The sequence below is a fragment of the Zalophus californianus genome, chromosome 16 (assembly GCF_009762305.2).
Source record: "Zalophus californianus isolate mZalCal1 chromosome 16, mZalCal1.pri.v2, whole genome shotgun sequence".
NCBI classification, from domain to species: Eukaryota; Metazoa; Chordata; class Mammalia; order Carnivora; family Otariidae; genus Zalophus; species Zalophus californianus.
In genome coordinates, this window is record NC_045610.1 from 58,152,373 (window position 1) to 58,172,689 (window position 20,317).

Below are 20,317 nucleotides of genomic sequence, written 5' to 3' on the forward strand. Positions count from 1 at the left end.
TTTAGCCATAATACCATATCCCGCCTAAAAAATTAGTAAGTTTTTAATATCATTGTATGTTCAATGTTTTTAATCTCCCTGGTTTCATAACACTTTATTTGTGAAAATCAGGATGGAAATCAAGTTCATATACTGCAATTGGTCCAAGTCTCAGGTCTGTTTTTTCTTGAAAAGTTTTAACTGAAGTGTACTATATGCAGACAAAAGTGCAGGAGTCCTAAGTGTATGGCTCAGTGATCTCCCAATCTCCTTTAGGCCCTCACCCCCCCCCCCGGGTTTTTTCCTTTGGAATTTATCCGATAAAGAATGTGTTTGTCATGCAGGGTTACCCCCAGCTGAGGCTTGGGCAATTGCTTCGCCATGGTATCATTTGGCATGTTCCTCTGTTCTCTGCTCCCTGTAAATTGGTGGTTACACCTACAGGTTTATCAGATCAGGTCAGTTTTCGGCAAGACCAATTTCATAGGTGCTGCTGTTTACTCCTACCGGGAGGCTCATCATTCCTGGGACGTCTCTTTTTGAAAGCATCTTTTGAAGGTGGATGTGATTTTTACTAACAGGCAAAAGCCAGTCGGAGCTGAGTGTAGTGAGCAGTGTGGGTGCTCAAGTTGGAAAATGATGGTTTGCGAAAAACAAGGTGTGATCAAGTTATCCATGACGTTCTTGTGTGGCTGCTAAACTGGCCCTGAAGGAAATTCCAAAGCAGTTCCGGAAATGGGCTGTGCGATGGCAGAGCATCCAATGTGCAGCCACCCAGGGTGACTAATACAAAGGGCACAGCAGTGACACCGCCGGAGAAATCACGTGTGGGGGGCCGTGCGCCGTGGCCCTCTCCAGTCCTTCGCCCCCCTTAAGGACCCGCGTCTCAGCATGTATCACACTCGTGCTTCAAAGCTGGCGCTGGAACTGCGCCTTCCCGCTGGAACGCAGCCCTCCTGGTCTCGAGGGGCTGACCTGGTCTCACGTCAGTTCCATTGCGGGGCCTGGACCTGTTGACAAGATGATGCTCGGTTCCGCCCAGCCCCTCGCAAGCCCTGACACTCGCCTCAGCTGCATTACTCGGCGAGAATGTGGTCAGGGCACTGCAGGGGGAGGCCTGCCGCTCCTGAGCAGTGCACAAAAAATGAGGAGGCACCGGACCTCCGGCGCCGGTCAGACCTCAGGGCAGCGCCCTGGCCCCGGCCCCCGGCAGCCACAAAACCAGAAGGCCGGGGCGGGGACCGGCCTGCTCCAACTCAGCGGAACTCCCCGCCCACCTCGCTACCCACTTTGGCGTCTCGCTCCGCCCCTCGTCCTAGCCCCGCCCCGTGACGCAAACAGGGCGGAGCCAGCGGCCTCTAGTGAGACCAGCCTGTGCGTCAGGGCCTGCGCCAGCTCCGAACTCCTCCCACGCCCGCCGGGCCCCCGAGATGGCGCCTGCGCAGCGCGGCTCGGCCCGGGTTGTGGCTCCCCGCCCCCTCCCCTAGCAACCGTCGTCGCGCCCGCCTCCGTCCTTCGGCCGGGCTCGCGCACGCGCGCTCCTTCCGGCCGCCCGGCCCCGCCCTCCCCGTCACCCGTAACAACCACTCGAGCCTCGCCGCGCCCCTCCCGCTCCCGCCCCCCGGTCCACTCCCCGGAACCGGCCGCGGAGCTGCGGCCGCGGGCAGTGGAACGGCGACGGCACCACGGAGCCGCCAGCATGAGCGCCCCCCGCCGCCCCGCGTCCCGGGCCCGGCCTTTCTGACAAGAGGTAGGCGCGCGTCGCCGCGGCGGGCTCCGAGCGCGCCCCCTGCCCCTCCCAGCGCCGCGGGGCTCTACGCGGCCCCTCGGCCCGGGAGGGAGGGGACCCACCGCCCCCGCTTCCTCGGTAGCCCCCCGTAGCCCCCGCCTTCCCACTCCGGGAGCCCTCCCTGCGGGAAGCAGAGTTTGGGGTCCAAGCCCGCTCTCGGCTCCCCACCGCCGGGCTGGCCGGGGCTGGGGGCGCGGGGCCCGCCGCGCTGGACTCCCTAGACCGGCCCGAGGGCCTGGCCGCCCCTCCGCCTGCGCGCGGTGGACTCCCTGGCTCTGGCCATTGGCTGATTTTTAAGCACCAATTGTCATGCAATAGAGGCTGCCCTGGTCCAGGATGCCACTTGGCCGTTGTAAGTCCGGATTCCCACGTAGGACGTTTCTCTGGACCTGAGCATCCGAAGCTGGGCACTGGCAGGAGTTCAGAAGCTCGTGAATTAGCAGGTTCCCCAGCGTAGTCACTCTGGGTTCTTCCGGGCAGTGGAATCCTGAATGGGTGTTAGAGTATCTTCGCCGAGCATTCTGCTTTTTAAGTCTCCCCCAACCCCCGCATCCCTTTTTATACCCTGTGACCAGCCTCCCCGTCTCTGGGCGATGCTCTAAAGTTAATTTTCCCAATTTAAAAATTGTGCACCGGCATTGTTAGGTTTACAAAACGAAATAGAATGTGGTCCCCGCGCGGCAGGACCTGCCAGTCCCAGAATCGATATTAATGCCGGCTTCCAGTGGAGTGACATGGAGGACTCCGGAGTTTGGCTCTGAGTGTCAAGATTTCAGAGTTGGAAGTCCTTCGAGATTATCTCACCTCAAACCTCATTTTCCAGAGGTGAAACTGAGTCCGAGGGAAGTCAAATGACTGGTTTGAGGTCACCGAGAGTAATTCTGTAACATGCCAGTGCTGTTGTCCAACATAACCTGTTCTTGCAGAGAGATATGCTAAACAAACACACCAGAGAGAGTTCCAGACCTGGTTAAATGTAATAATGTAGATAAGAATCTTCTGAAATAAAATATATCTCCATAATTTTTTTTTTATTACAGCTAGACTTTGGGCTCCTTGAGGATATTCCATTTTGTACATTTGAATATCCTCTGACCATATTCACATGAAGTAACATTCTTAATGATTATTCTCAGCAGGACAGGTAGGCTCTTTGGATTTATTTTTCTTCCTCACTTTTAAATAGGGAATCAAAGTCACGCAAAGGACTCCAAAAAAAGTGTGTTTTTCAGAAAAATGCGTGTAGGCTGGCACCGGAGTGGGAATAGGTACCTTGTAGGAGGATTCCTTCCTCTGGGTCGTAGGCTCCAGCATTTAGTGGATTATTGACAGGTATCACAGCTGTTTGAGGCTGGAGGTTCCACCCAGCTGGAGTGCTTGGTGTTGCTGCCATTGGAAGACAGGTCTCTGAAATTGTAGTCTATGCAGTTAGAAAACAGGGATTGCCAGGTTTACTTTAAAGCTAGCTTTTGAGGAGTATTCCATAATTTGAAATACAATAGTATTTTTTTCCATTTTTATTTTTGTGTGTCTTCAGACTTAATATCTTGAAGTGCCATAATTTTTATTTGGCTTCTTGTAGAAGTTGTGGAAGGGAAAATGATTCAAGAACTAATAATCGGACCATATAACATTTCAGTGCTGGAAAGAACTGGGATCCTGTACCCAGCCCAGCCCCTGGAGAGGCCCCAGGAGGCAGAGCAGAGCTGTTTCCCTCATGACACTTGGACTTCCTTCACCTTTTCTTACTGTCTAATTACCTTCTCCTTCCTTGTATAGTCCAAGTGTCATCTTTGGGTTTTTGTGTGTAGAGAATTATTGAGGTCCCTTTCTACAGTTAGACTGTGGTATGATGAGTAAATGCAGACTTAATTTTTTCCAGACTTAATCATGGTTTTTTTTAAATCATATATATTTGTGTTTTGCAGGTGTGAGAGGATTGCTATTGTGTTACAGTCATGGTGCAGAAATACCAGTCACCCGTGAGGGTGTATAAACACCCCTTTGAATTAATTATGGCTGTAAGTACTTTACATTTTAATTTAGTCTTTGGCTTTTTTTTTTTTAAGTATGCAAATTTGATGATCTGTAAATGGATGTAAATGTTATAATTTGTTTCCATTGCTCCACTTTTACTTATTCGGTTTTTATGCTTTTGATCCAGATCTAGAGTTCATGAAATGTTTTTAAACCATAAATCTCTAAAAATGAAAACCTGCATGTTTGTTTTTTACAAACGCACCTCCGGTTAATATGTGAATTTGAGTTAATTCTCTCTTTGAAAACACAGAAGTGCGATTCTGAAAATACTTCTTCTGGATTTTGGTCTTTTTGTTTGTTTGTTGAAGTAGAAAAGGGATGTGCAGAGTGGTTTTTTTCCCTCTGCTGCTCATTCAGAAGCGCGCTCTGGTTGTCCGGGTATTCACTTACATAGCAATGAACACTATGGGATGGAGTTTAATTTAGATTATTCTAAGGCCTCTGCTGAATGAGTTTTTCCCCTTGACATCAAGTTCGTGAGGCATAGTAGAATTCCACAAACGGGGTAACTCAAGTCTTAATTTTCTTTGTTATTTATCTGCAGAGTTTGGCTGAAAATAAGCATTTCACCAGATGCAAAACAAATCTTTCCAAATCACTTTTAGAATATTTTTGGGTATTCCTTCTTCTCCTTTCTTTTCTGTGTTACTGTTAAGGTGTAATATAACCTGCGTACAGGAAATGCTTTTGTCACGAACATAACGATGAAAATGCCAAACTGGACCAAGATCAAGATCCAGAACATACCAGCCCAGCAAGAAATCCCCCTTGCCCCCTCCCTCCCACCTCAAAGTTAGCCACTGCTCTGACTTCGCTGCTCTGACTTCGAGCACCATTGATGAGTGTTGGCTGTTTCTGTTCTATATTTAACTAGAAACTCAGGTGGTGTTTTTGCATCTGGCTGTTTCTGCGCAACCTTGTTTGTGAGATTTATCTGGAGCAATATGGTTTTGAAAAATAACCCCCAAAAGGCAAGTCGTCTCAAGGAAACAATTTAGATTTAGGAAATTTTTAAATTGAGACATAATTTACATACATTGAGATGGTCACGTTAACATTAGGTGTACAGTTTGATCAGTTTTGATGAAAGAGTGACCCACACCTCTGTCAGGATGCAGAACCTTTCCATCCAGTACCTCAGAAAGTTCCCTTGTGCCTCTTCTCTGTCAGTGTGAGGTTTTGGGGGTTTTTCTTTTGGCACGGGGGTGGTGCTTTTAGTTCTGTATTTCCTTTTTTTTTTTTTTTTTTTGAAGATTTTACTTTTACGTAATCTCTACACCCTGTGTGGGGCTCGAACCCCCGAACCCGAGATCAAGAGTCGTGTGTTTGACTGATGGAGCCAGCCTGGCGCCACCGTGTTTCCCTTAAATACCAGGACTGTTCAGTATTTTATGTTAATGGTTTATCAGAGAGGCTTGTTTCCTGTTTGCATGTTATGTGTACTGCTTTGGCTTTTGGTTGTATGCAGCAAAGACCCACTCCAGAGAGCTTGAGAAGGGGTATTGTTCGAGGGAACACATGTGGTGTGATGTGGTGATGTGAATCGCACAGAAATGCAGGAATGCGAGCTGGCTGGGCTGAGCTCCAAGAACTGGGCGTTGGAAGGTGGTTCCCGGCAGCTCTGGGGAACCTTGGCTGCAGTTGTCCCTGGAACTTCACCCCGTGGGACTCGGCCTTGCTCCACAGGGGGGAGCCTCTCTTCCCCGTCTCCTGCCAGTCTCCTGCCAGTCGGCTGCTTTGCTCACTCCTGGTTTGCCCTCCCCTGTGGCTTCAGCTCTGGTGCTGTTTTAGCTGTTCAAAGCCCCTCCAAGCCCTAGTCCAACTTTGTGGCATTTCTTGTTGCTTTCTTTCAGTTTCTAAGTGACCGAGTCTTGTCATGTTTCAGATTCTAGAGAGGCTCGATCTGGGCATCTCTCCCCTGGAGCAAGGATGTAGGTTATTGGCCAGTCTGTGGATTATTTGCCCAGGGTGGGTGGCCTAACCCTTTTCAGTTGGCAGACGCTGGCGGAGGTGGGGGAGAGGTGTGGGGAGCAGTGGAGCCCAGTGGCTCCGTCTGAGGCCGAGAACTGCCCCAGGGGCTGGCCAGGCCGGGTCGGCAGGGGAACACAGGAACCAGGAGCCAGGGGTGGTGCGTTCTGTTCTCTAAAACATTAAGTATGATCTGAAAAGCTCAGTGCTGCCCTGATTGTGGGAGGCAGAGGTTTTTTTTTTGGTCTCTTCTGCAGACACTAGATTAATAAAGAGGAGTTTTGACTAATGATCAACTTCCATATTTTCCTTACTTGACTATTTTCAAAATGGTGAAGTTTGTCCTGCCCATTTTATATGTGGATTTACAGGAGAATTTGAAATTCAAGATCTGAACCATCCCCCCAGGCTTTTAAAATTAACTCATTTTTAAATTGCTTTTGTTTTGAGGCAAGTAGTCATTTTCTTTCGGGTTGTGGAAAGTATTTTTTAATCTGAAAATGAAATAAGTTCTTCCAGAATTAGATAGAAGCTAGAGTGTTTTAAGTCCTTAGTGATTTTTGTGTGGTGTCATTGGCCACTTTTCGGACTGAAATTGTACGTCATAAAATTCTCTTTATTTACCTTGCTTTATTATTATTTTTTTCATTGAGAAGAAACAGTAGTATAATAGAATAAGTCTGGGAATATTCTTTGCAGTTCTTCAGAGCGAGGAGAGACACAATTAAAGCAAGAACAGAACTATAGCATCAAGGGATAAATTTTTTTAATTAAACTTTTAATTTCAAGATACTTTTAGATATACATGCAATCATAAGAAATAATACAGAAAGATGCCATGTACCCTTACCCATTTTTGTCCAATGGGAACATCTTGCAAAACTATAATACTGTATCACAACCAAGATACTGATATTCATACAGTCAAGATACAGAGCATTTCCGTCCCCACAAAGATCCTCAGGTTGCCCTTTTTAAGTAAGCTCCACACGTAGTGTGGGGCTCGAACCCGCAACCCAGAGCCCAAGAGTCCCATGCCCTGCTGACTGAGCCAGCCGGGTGCCCCCCCACCAAGGGAAAGGGTTTTGAGAGAGCGCCACAGCGAGAGCTGGGTAGTGGTGGGGGTGCCGGGGCGGTGGGTGGTTGATTGGAGGCTCCAAATCTTGCTTCATGGGGGGGTCCCTGGGGGGAGGAGACTGTTGGGGAAAATGCCACTCAGTGAGAACATGGCCTTATCTGTCAAGCAGAGGTGTGACTGAGTGTAGTATTGCCAGAAAATGGTTCAGGTGGAAATTGCCTCCTATAAATAGCGACACAGTGGACATCAGATTTGTTAATTGCATTTGATTGAGTTAATTAAAATTGATCATTTGTTTTGGGATCAGTATACCCGTAGCACGAAGAAATCTTGTTGATGTTCCCATTGACTCGTAAATGGCAAACAAGCAAGATGGAGGTAGAGTTTTCCAGCGGGCGCTTGTAGCATTTTAAGGGCTTGCTTTTGTGAGACGTTTGCCCAGAAACAGCACGTTAGGGCTTCAGTGAGTGGAGAAATGGCCCGAAAGCCCCTGTCTCACCTCGGAGGGTGAGGAGCCCGAGGCGCACTTAGTGGCAGAGATCTGCTTCCCAAGTCCGTCGTTCCTTGCACCCTGCGGGGGCTTCTGAAGGTTCTTGTTCCCCGGGATGCCTCTGACTTGTCCAGCCTCTGCCCGGGCTGTTGGGAGGCATGTTGAATCCCTGAAGGACGCTTAAAAGATTTGGGGTCTTGCCCAGGCGGAGCGAGGGGGTCCCACAAAGCAGGAGCTTGGCATGGCAGGGAGGACTCTGACGCGCTTGCGGGAGAGTGTTTCACGTTGACATTTCTGGGGGAAAACCGTTTTAAAACGAAACATTTTCAGGCACAGCTTTCCCCCTCCTGACGTCACAGGCCTCTTACTACCAACCCGAGGAGGGGTGAAGGAGGTAGGGAGCGGGTCGAAGAGAGGCGCGGGAGGGCGACCGGGAGGGGTCCAGTACCTCTGGGTGCGGGGGTACCTCCGGGTGTGGGTGCGGGGAGAGGAGAAGGCCTGCCGCTGTCCTCTGCGGTGGCCCAGGGAGCTCTGTGCCCGCATGCACAAGTGGGGCGAGGACTGGCCTCTCCTCCCTTTCCTCCTGAGGACAGCTGTCGTTTTGACCCCGTGGAGCGCGTGCTGGGAGGGGCCCCGCCGCAGGCCCCGCTGCCTTCCGCGCCAGCACGGTGCGCCCGGGCCCGCTCTCAGGAGCACCGGCCTTCTTCCAGCCTCCCCCCGCCACCGTCTGTGGCCCAGCAGACACAGCCTCTGCTTGTGCCCTCGGGTCCCCCGTTTCTGTTCCTTTCTCTCCCGGCACTGCCCGAGTGAGTTGTTTTCTTGTTCCGTCTTGTACGCCTTCAGGTCACCCCGCGTTCTGCTGCCAGACGCTGTGTCCGCGTGGCAGTCCCATTTGGGTGACCTCTTACTGTCTCACCTGCTCTAAACTCCCGTGCTCTTCCTCGAGGACCTTCCTGTCCTCCCTTTGTGAAGTAAGTAACCTTACTTCACAAATAGGCATTTTTAAATCTATTCTGTGCTGTTCCGGTTGCCACACAGTGTTTTTCCGGCCCTTACACCGTTTTGACACTTCCTTCCTCGCCTGAGCTGCTTGCTTTTCCCCGTCTGTTTCTTTGAATCTCGGTCCTGCCGACCTAGCTTCTTCCCCGGGCCTCTGAGGGACCACCCGGGTCTCTCTCCCTTTCCTTGACTCTTTTTTATCAGGGTCGTCAGGGTTAGCTACTTCTCCTTCTAACTAGAGTTTCGTTTATTCTCAGGGTTCCATACAACTATTGTCTATGTTCCTCAGGGGCAGTGACTTTGCAGATTATTTTCCCCTGTTCCCTCAGGTGTTGGCCCTAAACCCGTAGTAGGCTCTTGGATTGCACTTGGTCAGCTGACGTCTGTGCGCAGGAACTTTGTATGTGAGGACTTGGGAGGTGGGTCTGATGGAAACTCAGATCTAAAATGTAACTCTGTGGTCTGTTTTCAGATAAGAGATTTACGTTTTCTCTGTGGAATAGAAGTAACGCACGATGATCCTTCAATTAACCAATACTTCCCTTAGGAACAGAGCCCTTTTCTGATGAATTTGACTTTTTTTTTTTTACATCTTCATAAATTATGCGAAGCTCTGTTGACAGGCACCTTACTAGTAGTTTAAGCAGTGTATTTTTATAGGTTGAACAAACAGAAAAGCTATTTGCCAGTGTACAGTTGTTGATTAAATGGCCCACCACCACTAAATTTGCTTTTGCTCTTCTCTCTTATTTTTGTTTGTTTCATTTCTGTGTTTTTAGCTCTTCCTTTTTTTTCCCCAGGCGTCTCCTGGGTTCCCTTTCCCCAGGTGCCTCCTGGCTTCCCGCTAAGACCAGCTGATGAAGGCAGGAAGGAGAGATGTGCTGAGTTGGGTGCACATCTAATCCCTGCCACAAACCAGCTGGGTGACCCAGTGACGAGGCCAGTTACCTAGTGTAAGGCTGCGGTGCGGAGGAGTTAGCCCGCAGTTAGCAAAGTAGGGAAGATGGGGCCTGGCGATACCTGTGCCCCCCACTCTTCCTTCTTTACATCCAGCCCTTTGCCTACCTCCAAATACGAGGTGAAATCAATCAGTAAGTAAATGACTTCTCTGAATGTGTGTATTTCTTTTATTTTTAAGATTTCTTTTAGATGAAACAGGCATTTGTACTTATATTTAGGCTTTATTTCCTGTATCAAAACAGCAGGGGACACCTGGGGGGACCCCAGGTAGACTTGTATGTGTGCCTGCAGTATGAGAAGAGCCCCACGTGGAGTTGGACCGAGTCTGGTCTTTTTGGGGTGAGGGTGAGGTGTGCAGAAATCCGAGAAATAGAGTGCTTCCTGAGGAGTCGGCCTGGCACACAAGCCGCCCCACTTCCACATTGTTCCTCGGGTTGGTTGGGGTTGGGGAGCACAAGTCCCGCTGGAACCCAGACTTGCTTTGTCCTTGCTCACTCCTTCTGGCAGCTGGCTGCCTCTGGAAGCCCCGTCCATTCTCCTGAAGAAATTCTGAGCCACCTGTCCCACTTTTCACTGTTTCTCCCTCTGACCTGAGCTGCATGCACGTTGGGTTTTGAGCAGCATTTAGTTGGAAGTGTCATCCCGTCTCTCATTGTTCGAGAAGAACACATCTTCTTCCTCTCATCCTGGATTTCATCCCTGGGCCTTTTGGCATCCCTGGCTCTGGTGTCCGAGTTTCTCATGGTGGTACTGAAATACATCCTCTCGTTGACTGAGGTGGTATTAAATCTTCGGGCAGCCTAATACACGGTAGGATTTGTTTTTACTCAGAGGTGAATAAGCAGTGTTCGTGTATTTTGGGTAGCTGACTTTAAACAATTTATTCAAGTCTAGGAATGGAGGGAAGTGATCCAATTTCTCTGATGGTGTATTAAGGTCAGTTTTCAGTGGGGGGACGCTGTACTCTTCTCATTTATAGGGTGTTCGAGTGCTACAGTGTGAGTCCTATTGCATTTAATACAAGCTGGGGTCTAATTAATTAGTCAAGCTTACTTAGTTTTGGAAATGGACAATTATAGTACACTTTCATTACATGCTACTTTGTATAGAACTAGGCATTTTCCCTTCTCTTACACCCACTTGCCAGCACATTATGCATTCCGAATTATTTTTAATGTGCTAGGGTGAAGACAGTTGTGGCTCAGTAGGAAATATCCAAAGGAGATCTAAAGCAGGATCTGACTCAGCTCCTTGCCTCTTTGATTTACCACTGCGCCCCGACCTCATTAGCCCCCAGCCAGGCCTCCTCTAGCACCCGCTGCTCGCTGCTCCTGCTACACACAAACCCTCTCAATCAAACCTGCCAATAGATGAACTGCTTTCTGTGTGAAACATTAGGACCAATGAAGTGGGTTAAAAAGTAACTATAAATAAACCCAGGAGTATTTTGCATCTTATTTGCAATTCAACATTCTTGAAGAGGGTCACTGGGACCAAAGAGGAGCAGCAGGTTTTTGCCACTAAATAAATAAAGCCAGTCTCCATCATCAAGCATTTCAACAGAGCCGCTGTTGAGTAAATGACTTTTCTGAATGTGTATATTTCTTTTATTTTTAAGATTTCTTTTAGATGAAACAGGCATTTGTACTTATATTTAGGCTTTATTTCCTGTATCAAAACAGCAGGGGACACCTGGGGGGACCCCAGGTAGACTTGTGTGTGTGCCTGCAGTATGAGAGGAGCCCCACGTGGAGTTGGACCGAGTCTGGTCTTTTTGGGGTGAGGGTGAGGTGTGCAGAAATCCGAGAAAACACAAAATACCACACAAAAACCCCGAAACCTTGTATTATGGACATTTTCAAGCATACGTGAGTAGAGAGCATGAAGCGTGCAGCTAACGCCGCGGCCCCATCACCCCGCTCTGGCAGGAGCAGCGCTTTGCCACTGACTATTGTGTCATCTGTCCCCCCCCCCTTTTGTTCTTTTCCTGGTGTATTTAGAGCAGATTTCAGGCATCTTGTGAACTCATCCATAAATCCTTCAGCACGTATCTCTAACCAGTAAGGACCTTTTTCTGTTGTAAACTCCATTGCCATGTCATCATCACAGTTAATGAAAACACTGTGTTCAGACTTTTCTCTACTGTCAAGAACGATGTCTTTTCAGACAGTGTTTGGTTCCCACTCTGGATCAGCCATCGCTCTTGGTTTTTGTGTCTTCAATCCTCACACTTCTCCCACATTCTCCCTTCCCTGTTTCCTTTCATGCCCTCACTTTATTAGAGAAACTGGGGCATCGCCCAGCCCCGTCCTCTTAACCTTTGGCTAATTGTTCCCGGTAGTAGATAGGAGCCGATGCAGCCTCACGTCAGTTCAGCGACTCTAGCGGCTCTGTTGAAATGCTTGATGATGGAGATTGGCTTTATTTATTTAGTGGCAAAAACCTGCTGCTCCTGTTTGGTCCCAGTGACCCTCTTCAAGGATGTTGAATTGCAAATAAGATGCAAAATACTCCTGGGTTTATTTATAGTTACTTTTTAACCCACTTCATTGGTCCTCATGTTTCACACAGAAAGCGGTTGAAAGGAGTTCATCTATTGGCAGGTTTGACTGAGAGGGTTTGTGGGTAGCAGGAGCAGCAAGCGGGTGCTGGTGGAGGCCTGGCTGGGGGCTAGTGAGGTCGGGGGGCAGTGGTCTGAGGGGTCTGGCTCCCGGTGGTTCTTCCACCTGAGCCCTGGGTAGGGCTATCAGGCTGGTTGGAGAAGCGTCCACAGAGAAGTTCACCGAAGAGAGGACTTGGCTTGCTGGTGTCATAACTGATTCTTCTTTCTTGATTTTAACCTGTACAGGAGGGAAACAGTTTTGTGTATTTCTAGGGGAGTGATTTTACATGTTGAAACAGAGAGCATATCCTGCATTCAGATTCTTTTGCAAGGTACAATTTGATGTTAGGAGAACTAGCCTTTTTCTTTTTAATGAAAAGTTTATGTATATATCATTATCACTCTATATAAGGTAACTTTATGTATCTTGATGTACTGGATCCCTTTTCCATTCAGAAATCTTACCATCTGTTTCATGGCTCTCCTGCTTGTTTCGCACTAGAGTATTCAGAGCATACTTTGAGTTACTGATAAGCATCCGGTGTGTAAGTGCCGGTGCCTTGCATATTTGACCAGAGGCTGCCTGTGGAACTCTCCAGCCTGCCCTCTGACCAGTCTTGCCTCTCACCCCCGACTCCCACCCTTTCTGCTGGCAGATGGACTCCTCCTCTCATACTTGTCTTGCTATTTGGGGACCACCGGTTATAGATTTTGTGTTTTCTGGCCCTCATAAGCATCATGGTGTTATAATTGGTAGTTAATGCTATTTTAGAACGATCCAGTTCTCTCTCACCTGACATCTCTTCCTGGGCAGCCTCATTTAACTCATGGCTTCAACTGTTACTTTATAAACAGAAGATCTCAAAGTTTATCTTCAGCCTACACTCCCACTCAGGAGCTTCCAGATTCCTAGCCAACTGCCTGCTAGGACACCTCCATTTGACTATATACAAATTCAGTGTCTCTGAAACAGAATTCACTCCCTCCTCCTGCCTGCGCAAAGAACACAGCCTAACAGAAAACAAATACACAAAAAACCCCAATAAAATGTCTCTGAAGCTCTGCCTTTACCTTTGATCTGCTGCTTCTGATCAGTGCCACGGCCATGTGGCCGGCCCTGCCCTCAGACCAGAGACCTCGGCGTCCCTGGCTGCCTTCCCTGCGCGCCCCTTGGCCTCAGTGATGACCAGACCCTCCCCTGTCCAGAACGTCGAATGAACGAACGAACTCACCCTTCCTTCCTTCCTTCCTTCCTTCCTTCCTTCCTTCCTTCCTTCCTTCCTTCCTTCCTTCCTTCCTTCCTTTCTCTCTCTCTCTCTCTTTCTTTTTTTTAAGTTTCACTTATTTAAGTCATCTCTACACCCCATGTGGGGCTTGAACTCACGACTCCGAGGTCAGGAGTCACATACATGCTCCTCTGACTGAGCCAGCCAGGTGCCCCACCCGAATTGTTTCTGAATCTGCCTGTCTCCGATCGTGTTGGCTCCTCTCCGATGACAGGATGACAGTTCCTGGCATCCTTTTCAGGGCTTCTGGACTCGGACTGCTGACGCCATCTCACCCACCTCCTCTTTCTCTGGGCTGCTGCCAGGGGCTCTGATTGTAAACCTGAACATGCTCTGTGTTGGAGTTCTTAAGTGTCTGCCCCGCACCTTCAAGGTGAGGCTCAGATTGGTACCCAGCCTGGTACCCGGGGCCCTTCCCCATCTTCTCCTGCCTCTCTCCCCAGCCTCATCTCCCCGCATGAGCCCCCCACGTTTGCTGCACATCCAGTTATATCGGACCAGTGGGAGTTTCAACAGTATGCCGTTATTCCCCACAGCTTCTGCGCCTTTCTGCAGACTGCTTGGGGTTCCTCCCTCCCTCTTTCCCACGTGGCTGGCTCTAACTGGTTGGACTCACTTCTCCTAGGTGGGATTCCCTCTCTGTGTTCTCATGGCCCCGTCACCTCACTGGTCTCTCCACCTTCAGCTTGTAACTTGAGCATATAGTAAGCTCTCAAATATATTTGTCTAAGGAGTAAGTCAGTCTTGGAATATATGCGTGTGTTCCTGTGGAACTTCTGCTTCTGGTAATGAAAATTCTGACAGAAGGTCACATTGGATCATGCTCTTTTGGTTGGAGGTATTTGCTACTTGTCGTTGAGTCATGTTTTGAAGGAATCTAACTCAAATCATGTTTTGTGGGTAAAACAGAGTCCATATTCAGTGAACTGAAGTATATAAGCACTATAGTTGACTAAAAAATGTGTCCTGGTTTATGTATCATTTGGTGTTTTGGGTGGCTTTTCTCCCATCGTGATGAATACCAATTATAAAAGAATTTCATTTCTGTGGTTCTCCTATAGAACGTGAAATTCATTTAAAAATTGTTGGGTGGCTCAGTCATTGAGTGTCTGCCTTCGGCTCAGGTCATGATCCCGGGGTGCTGGAATCGAGCCCCGCATCGGGCTCCCTGCTCCACGGGAAGCCTGCTTCTCCCTCTTCCACTCCCCCTGCTTGTGTTCCCTCTCTTGCTGTGTCTCTCTCGGTCAAATAATTAAAATCTTAAAAAAAAAAAATTATTGACTCTGGTAATATGGTATTCTAGTTTGTTTCGTTTTTTTTTTTTGAGATATCTTCAGGTTTAAACCTGAAAGGTTGATTATTATATGACTTTTTTCCTTAATGAATAAGTTATTCTGTAGCATTAGGTAGTCCTACTCATAAATGTGTGTGTTTCTCTTCTTTTTCCTAGCTTAATCCCTGTGTATGTCTTAAAAACCAAGTCCAGACCTAAAAGCTGTAAGGTACAGATTTTAAGTAAATTTAAGAGATCATTGGTTGTATTGCAGGATTTATGCTATTAATATTAGGACTCTTGCTCAAACACCTGTTATCTTCATTTTGCTTTTAACACAAAGTTGATTTAGAATGCAAATTCTAGCAGTTCTAAGTTCTGATTCTCTATTGAATCGGGGTTTTCTGAGAGTGGGCGCCACAGCGTGGTTTCGCAGCCCTCCAGGTGATTCTGATACCTGCTCAGGTTTGAGAACCACTGGTGTAGCTCTCCTTAATTAGAATTTATAGCAAATGGAATTGGAGGAAGGGAAGTTGGTTTCAGTTATAACTGTTAAATTTTTTGAAAAGACTAGATTCTTTAACAGGCTGTGTCAAGAGATTCTTACTACATTATGTTTTCTTTTGAAGGATTTAACGTGCCAAGACGGAGACTATTTATTTGCTTTATATGCTTCTCAGACTGTTGTTCTTGAGTTTATTTAGTGATACCAAAGTTACAAGCATGTGTTTCTTTGAACTTGTCTTAATTTAGTTATTTGTATGACTTTGCTAATTTTCAGGTAAAGAACCTGTACTTGTACTATACTGTATTGTGGTAAATATACACTAATATAAAATCTGTCATTTTAACCATTTCCAAGTGTACAGTTCAGTGTGCTAACGGGTCCACCTTATGTAGCCATCAACGCCATCCATCCCCCGAACTTTTTTACCTTCCCGCACAGAGACTTTGTACCCATTAAACACCAGCTCCCCAACCCCCATTCCCTGGTAAACACCCTGCCCCTTCTTTACTTTCTGTTTCTGATTAGAACTATGTTCCTTATATGAGTGGAATCCTACAACATTTGTCCTTTTGTGATTTGCTTATTTTACTCAGTATCATGTCTTCACGGGTCATCCATGTTGTAGCAGGTGTCAGAATTTCTTTCCTTTTTAAGGCTGAATAATCTATTTGATGTATATACCACGTTTTGTTCATCTATTCATCCGTCAGTGGACACTTGGGTTGCTTCCACTTTTCGGCTGTCGTGTTTACTGTATACTTTTAAGATCTAGTTTTTGACTATAATATCAACCAAAAAAATGCATATCTCTCTAGGTTTTTTTTTTTTTGTCCTTTGTATTAGTAGATTCTAGATCCAAAAGACAGCTTCCTTGAAGAATTCTACCACTGAATTTGGTCCCCTGTATTCAAAGTATATCTGTAACTTACATCTCATGGTTGCTGTTGCTGTTGGTTTCTTTTTTTTTAATTTTATTTTTTAAAGATTTTATTTATTCATTCGAGACACAGAGCTACAGAGAGAGAGAGAGAGAGAGAGAGCATGATCAGGGGGAGAGGCAGAGGGAAAAGCAGGCTCCCTGCTGAGCCAAGAGCCAGACGTGGGGCTTGATCCCAGGACGCTGGGATCATGACCTGAGCTGAAGGCAGGCATTTAACCATTTGAGCCATCCAGGCGCCCCTCTTTTTTTTTTTTTTTAAAGATTTTATTTATTTCAGAGAGAGAGGAGGGGGAAGGGCAGAGGGAGAGGGAGAAGCAGACTTCCCCGCTGAGCAGGGAGCCCGATGCGGGACTCGATGCCAGGACTCTGGGATCATGATCCGAGCTGAAGGCAGACGCCCAACCGACTGAGCCACCCAGGCGCCCGGTTTCTGAAGAAAGAACAGCATCTAACAGCAGGTGTAGAGCCAGTGAAGTACAACGGTGGGCTCCGGCCGTAGGGGGAGAGAAGCAGCAGAGAGAATAGGGAAGTGGGCGCTGGACAGTCTGGGAGGTGCGACTTGTGTAACAGGCCTCTAATAAATAGTGCACGACAGATATGTTCCTGATGGATTAAAATAGCTCCTACTTTCAGCCTACTGATGATGGAGTTTTTATTCTGGTTCATGAAACCGGATAATATTTCCATAGCTCATTACATTCTTTTATGTGGGCAAACACATGGCATCTTTCAAAGCTGACAGCTGCGATACGCTGGAACACCAGATGCTTTTCTGAAGTCCATGGATTTATTTTTTACACTCTGGAAAGTAAAACAGTACTCTGCCAAATCCCAACTTGATTTGAATAGGAATATGCAGAACTGCTATTTTTGTTGCCACCTATACTCTGTTTGCTATTTATTAGACAAAACAATTTATGGATTAGGAATGGGTTTGGTAAATCATGGTGTGTTTTGGTTGCCATTGGACCACGCATGGATCAGTCATGTGATTGCACACGAAAACCTGAGAGAGGAGAAACCTTTCATAGCACTCTGGACACTCTTGTTTCCCTGGGGCTTAAGTAATTGTGGCCTATGAAACATTTGACCTTCAAGATTTATTGACGGTGGTATCTTAAGTATAAAGATCAACTTAAAAGATGTGTCTACCTCTTTTTTTTCTAACCACAATTGACCCTTGAACACAGAGGTTAGGGGCACGGACCTCCCCCCTTCCCCCAGTGCAGTTAAAAATCTGCATATAACTTTTGATTGTCCAAAAACTTAACCACTAATAGGCCACTGTTGACCGAAGCCTTACTGGTCACATAGCAGTTGATTAATACAGATTTTGTGTATTATCATATACCATATTCCTACAATCAAACAAGGTAAAAAAACGTTAAAGGCATAAGAAAAATACATTTACCATACTGTACTGTATCGAAAAAAATCTGTGTGTATTTGGACCTGCACAGTTCAAACTCGTTGTTCAAGGGTCAACTGTAGTGTCCTTTAATTCTCTAATAGGGATTGGTTAATGTTGTGCTTTTTATTTTGACAGTCTGAAAAAAGTATGAACACATTGAGATCATCTGGATGCCTGACATAGCTAAGTGCTATGGGACAGAACATGGTTTGCCGTTATGTTTATTTGGGGGTGCCAAATAATACTATTTTTATGGTGGAAAGCAAATACAAAAAGAATTGAGGTGGAATTAATATGTAGAAGATGTATTTGAGCCGAGTATAGGCCAAGGTACCTTGCAGACAGGGAGCTGTACAAGTAAAGGGTTAACTAAAGAAAGCAGTGGGCATGGTGGGTCACCTGCAGCCTCTCCCAGCCAGCCGTCAGGTCTGAAAGCACTGTGCCCTGGCCACCAGTTTGTGTCTATGCTGAAGGAGCCATCAGCTCCAACAAGTTGTCACCCTTCCTAGTAAACGTATGTCATGGGCTTCATAATTGTATGAGCTTTTACCTAGTTTGTATGTATTTAAGTAACATAATAATAGAAATAATTGGTCAACACCAAAGGTCCAAAGAAGCTTTTTTTCTCTTAAAAGGGGTTTGTACATTATTCAAGCCTGGTACCCAGTTACTTGGAGTTAGATTTTGCTATACTTGCATGAATCCGTATCAGCCAGGTCCTTAAGTTGGGTTTTGTTGGAAACACAGCCTGAGGTTGAAAACGACCAGAGGTTGTGTGGAGGGGGTGCTTCACTTGATGGTTTGTTGGTCCAGCTGTTTTAAATAACCCTTCTATACAGTGAACCCATAGTGGTAGTTTGTTTGACTGTCCTCTAAGTTTTGATTGGTGAGACTGAGAATGGAAAAGAGGGCTGGTAGTGTCCCCAAACTTCTGGATCTGACTTAGAGCTGTGGAAATTCACACAGTGTACACATTTTGACTCTGTCACCTTACAGTGGAAAGGTGTGTGTGGTGGTGCTTTTATGTTTATGATTCTTAAAGTCATGTTTCTTTTTCATGAAAGGAGTTTTTGAGTGTTTTGTAAATGGTCCTCAAATACAACTGTATCATATTTTTAACTTTCAAAGTTTAAAACTTTTGGGGCATCTGACCGGCTCGGTTGGAAGGGCATATGACTCTTGATCTCGGGGTTGTACGCTCAAGCCCCATGGTGGGTATAGAGATTAATTAAAAATAAAATCTTAAAAAATGTATACACTGTGTTAATTTCCACAGATCTAAGTTAGACCCAGAAGAAGTTGAGGATGCTGCCAGTATCTCATTTATTGCTTACACTTACCTTGTGGGTGGGGCCCCCAACCAGCTTTATTTGGATATAATGGACATTTAACATTGTATTAGTTTAAGATGAATAATAGTGCTTTGATATATGTACATATTTGTGAAATGATCATCACAATAAGTTTATTTAACATCTATTACCTCACATAGTTACACATTATTTTCTTGTGATAACTTTTAAGACGTACTCTTAGTACCTTTCAAATATGCAGTACAGTATTATTAATTATAATCACTGTGCTGTGCATTATATCCCCAGGACTTACCTGTTTTTTTTCTCTTTTTAAAGATGTATTTATTTGAGAGAGAGAGAGTGCGTGCCCATGAGCAGGGGTGTGGGTTAGAGGGGGAGAGAGAGAGAGAATCCCCAAGCAGACTCCCCACTGAGCAAGGAGCCCAACTCAGGGCTTGATCTCATGACCCTGAGATCCTGACCTGGACGCTTAACCGACTGACTGACTGAGCCACCCAGGTGCCCCCCCCCCCCCCCCCCCCGCCGCCTTTTCTTTTAAGTAAGCTCTATATCCAGTGTGGGACTTTAACTCACAGCTCTGAGGTCTGCAGTCTCACGCTCCACCGACTGACTGACTTACAACTGGAAGTGTGTACTTTTTGGAGTAGGTCTTCTCTTATTCCACTGTACAAGGGAGAGAACTGAGGTTGAATTGGCTCGGCCAGTGGGTGGTCCTTGACCTGGCTGCCCGCCCAGTGACCGTGGCGCAGCCTGCCAGCATGTAGGGGTGGACTGCCTGCAGCTGGCTCACCTCCAGACAAACCCCGATCTCACCAGCCAGCCGCTGATGCTCGACCCTTGCCTCTCCTGATTCTGGACAGGGCTGGTTTTTGGACTTTGCTTTAAAGTTCCTCTCCCTTTCTCCTCCTGGTTCTCCCTCTGAACTGTGTCTGACCTGGTTCCCTGCTGGGCAATAAAACTTTTTCCCCCAGGGCCCTATCTCCCCATCTTTTCTCTTTTCTTTAACGGAAGCCTCTTGCTCATCGGTGGGTACTGCTGGCCTTCAAATCAAGGTCCAAAGCTCTGCATTGGCTCTGTGGTGTGCCTCCCTGGTTTGTGTCTTAGTCCTGAGGAGACGGTGCTGCAGGAGCGGAGGGAAAGGACACTGTGGGTAGTTGAGTCAAATACCTGGTAATTCGTGGGGTCGGGGTGCAGGGAGGATCGAAAGTTGCTAGCACTCTGAGTTTAAAATAGTCCATTTGAAAAATAAAAATAAAATAAAAGTCCCTCTGAGGCCGTAAGTGCTGGTGCAGCATCATGTCTTTGGTCGAGAGTTGTGCGAGACCACCCGGGGAGGGCTTTGTCTGGGGAACGGTGGATGGCTCTTCTGAGACTGTGGGAACAGCAGGTTAATGTTTACATTTATTCAGGCCACTGCGGGACCTGAGCAATTAGTTTCCTGACGTGAGTTCTTTCCCTTCCAGGTATATTGTATTTCCTCGTTCTGTGGAAAACGTTAATACCATTAACATCAGGCCTGATTCAAGGCTGCCTGTAACTGCAAACTTTTCAGAGAACATCTTGTTACCTGGCACCCTCCTGCCAGCCCCCATGTATTTTATGAAAGTTCTCTTCCCACCTCTGGTTATGTTTGTCTTCAGAGCCATATTTTTTGTTTCCAGTAACTGAGTATTTTATA

The 20,317-nt window shown here is 46.8% G+C and overlaps 1 protein-coding gene across 8 annotated transcripts in view; it reads left to right on the top strand.

Moving 5' to 3' along the window:
- The first annotated feature begins 1,569 nt into the window (after positions 1-1,569).
- SEC14L1 (SEC14 like lipid binding 1) overlaps positions 1,570-20,317 on the top strand; it is a 53,275-nt gene continuing 34,527 nt past the window's right edge. For 3 of the 8 annotated variants that reach the window (XM_027624983.2, XM_027624991.2, XM_027624989.2), the window contains exons 1-3: positions 1,571-1,729; positions 2,809-2,912; positions 3,697-3,789. In XM_027624983.2, the coding sequence (XP_027480784.2) occupies positions 3,727-3,789 (63 nt within the window). In that variant the 5' untranslated portion in view covers positions 1,571-1,729; positions 2,809-2,912; positions 3,697-3,726. Of the gene's footprint in view, positions 1,730-2,808; positions 2,913-3,696; positions 3,790-17,458; positions 17,531-20,317 lie in introns of all 8 variants that reach the window. The other 5 variants (XM_027624985.2, XM_027624986.2, XM_027624988.2 and 2 more) reach the window with 4 other exon arrangements.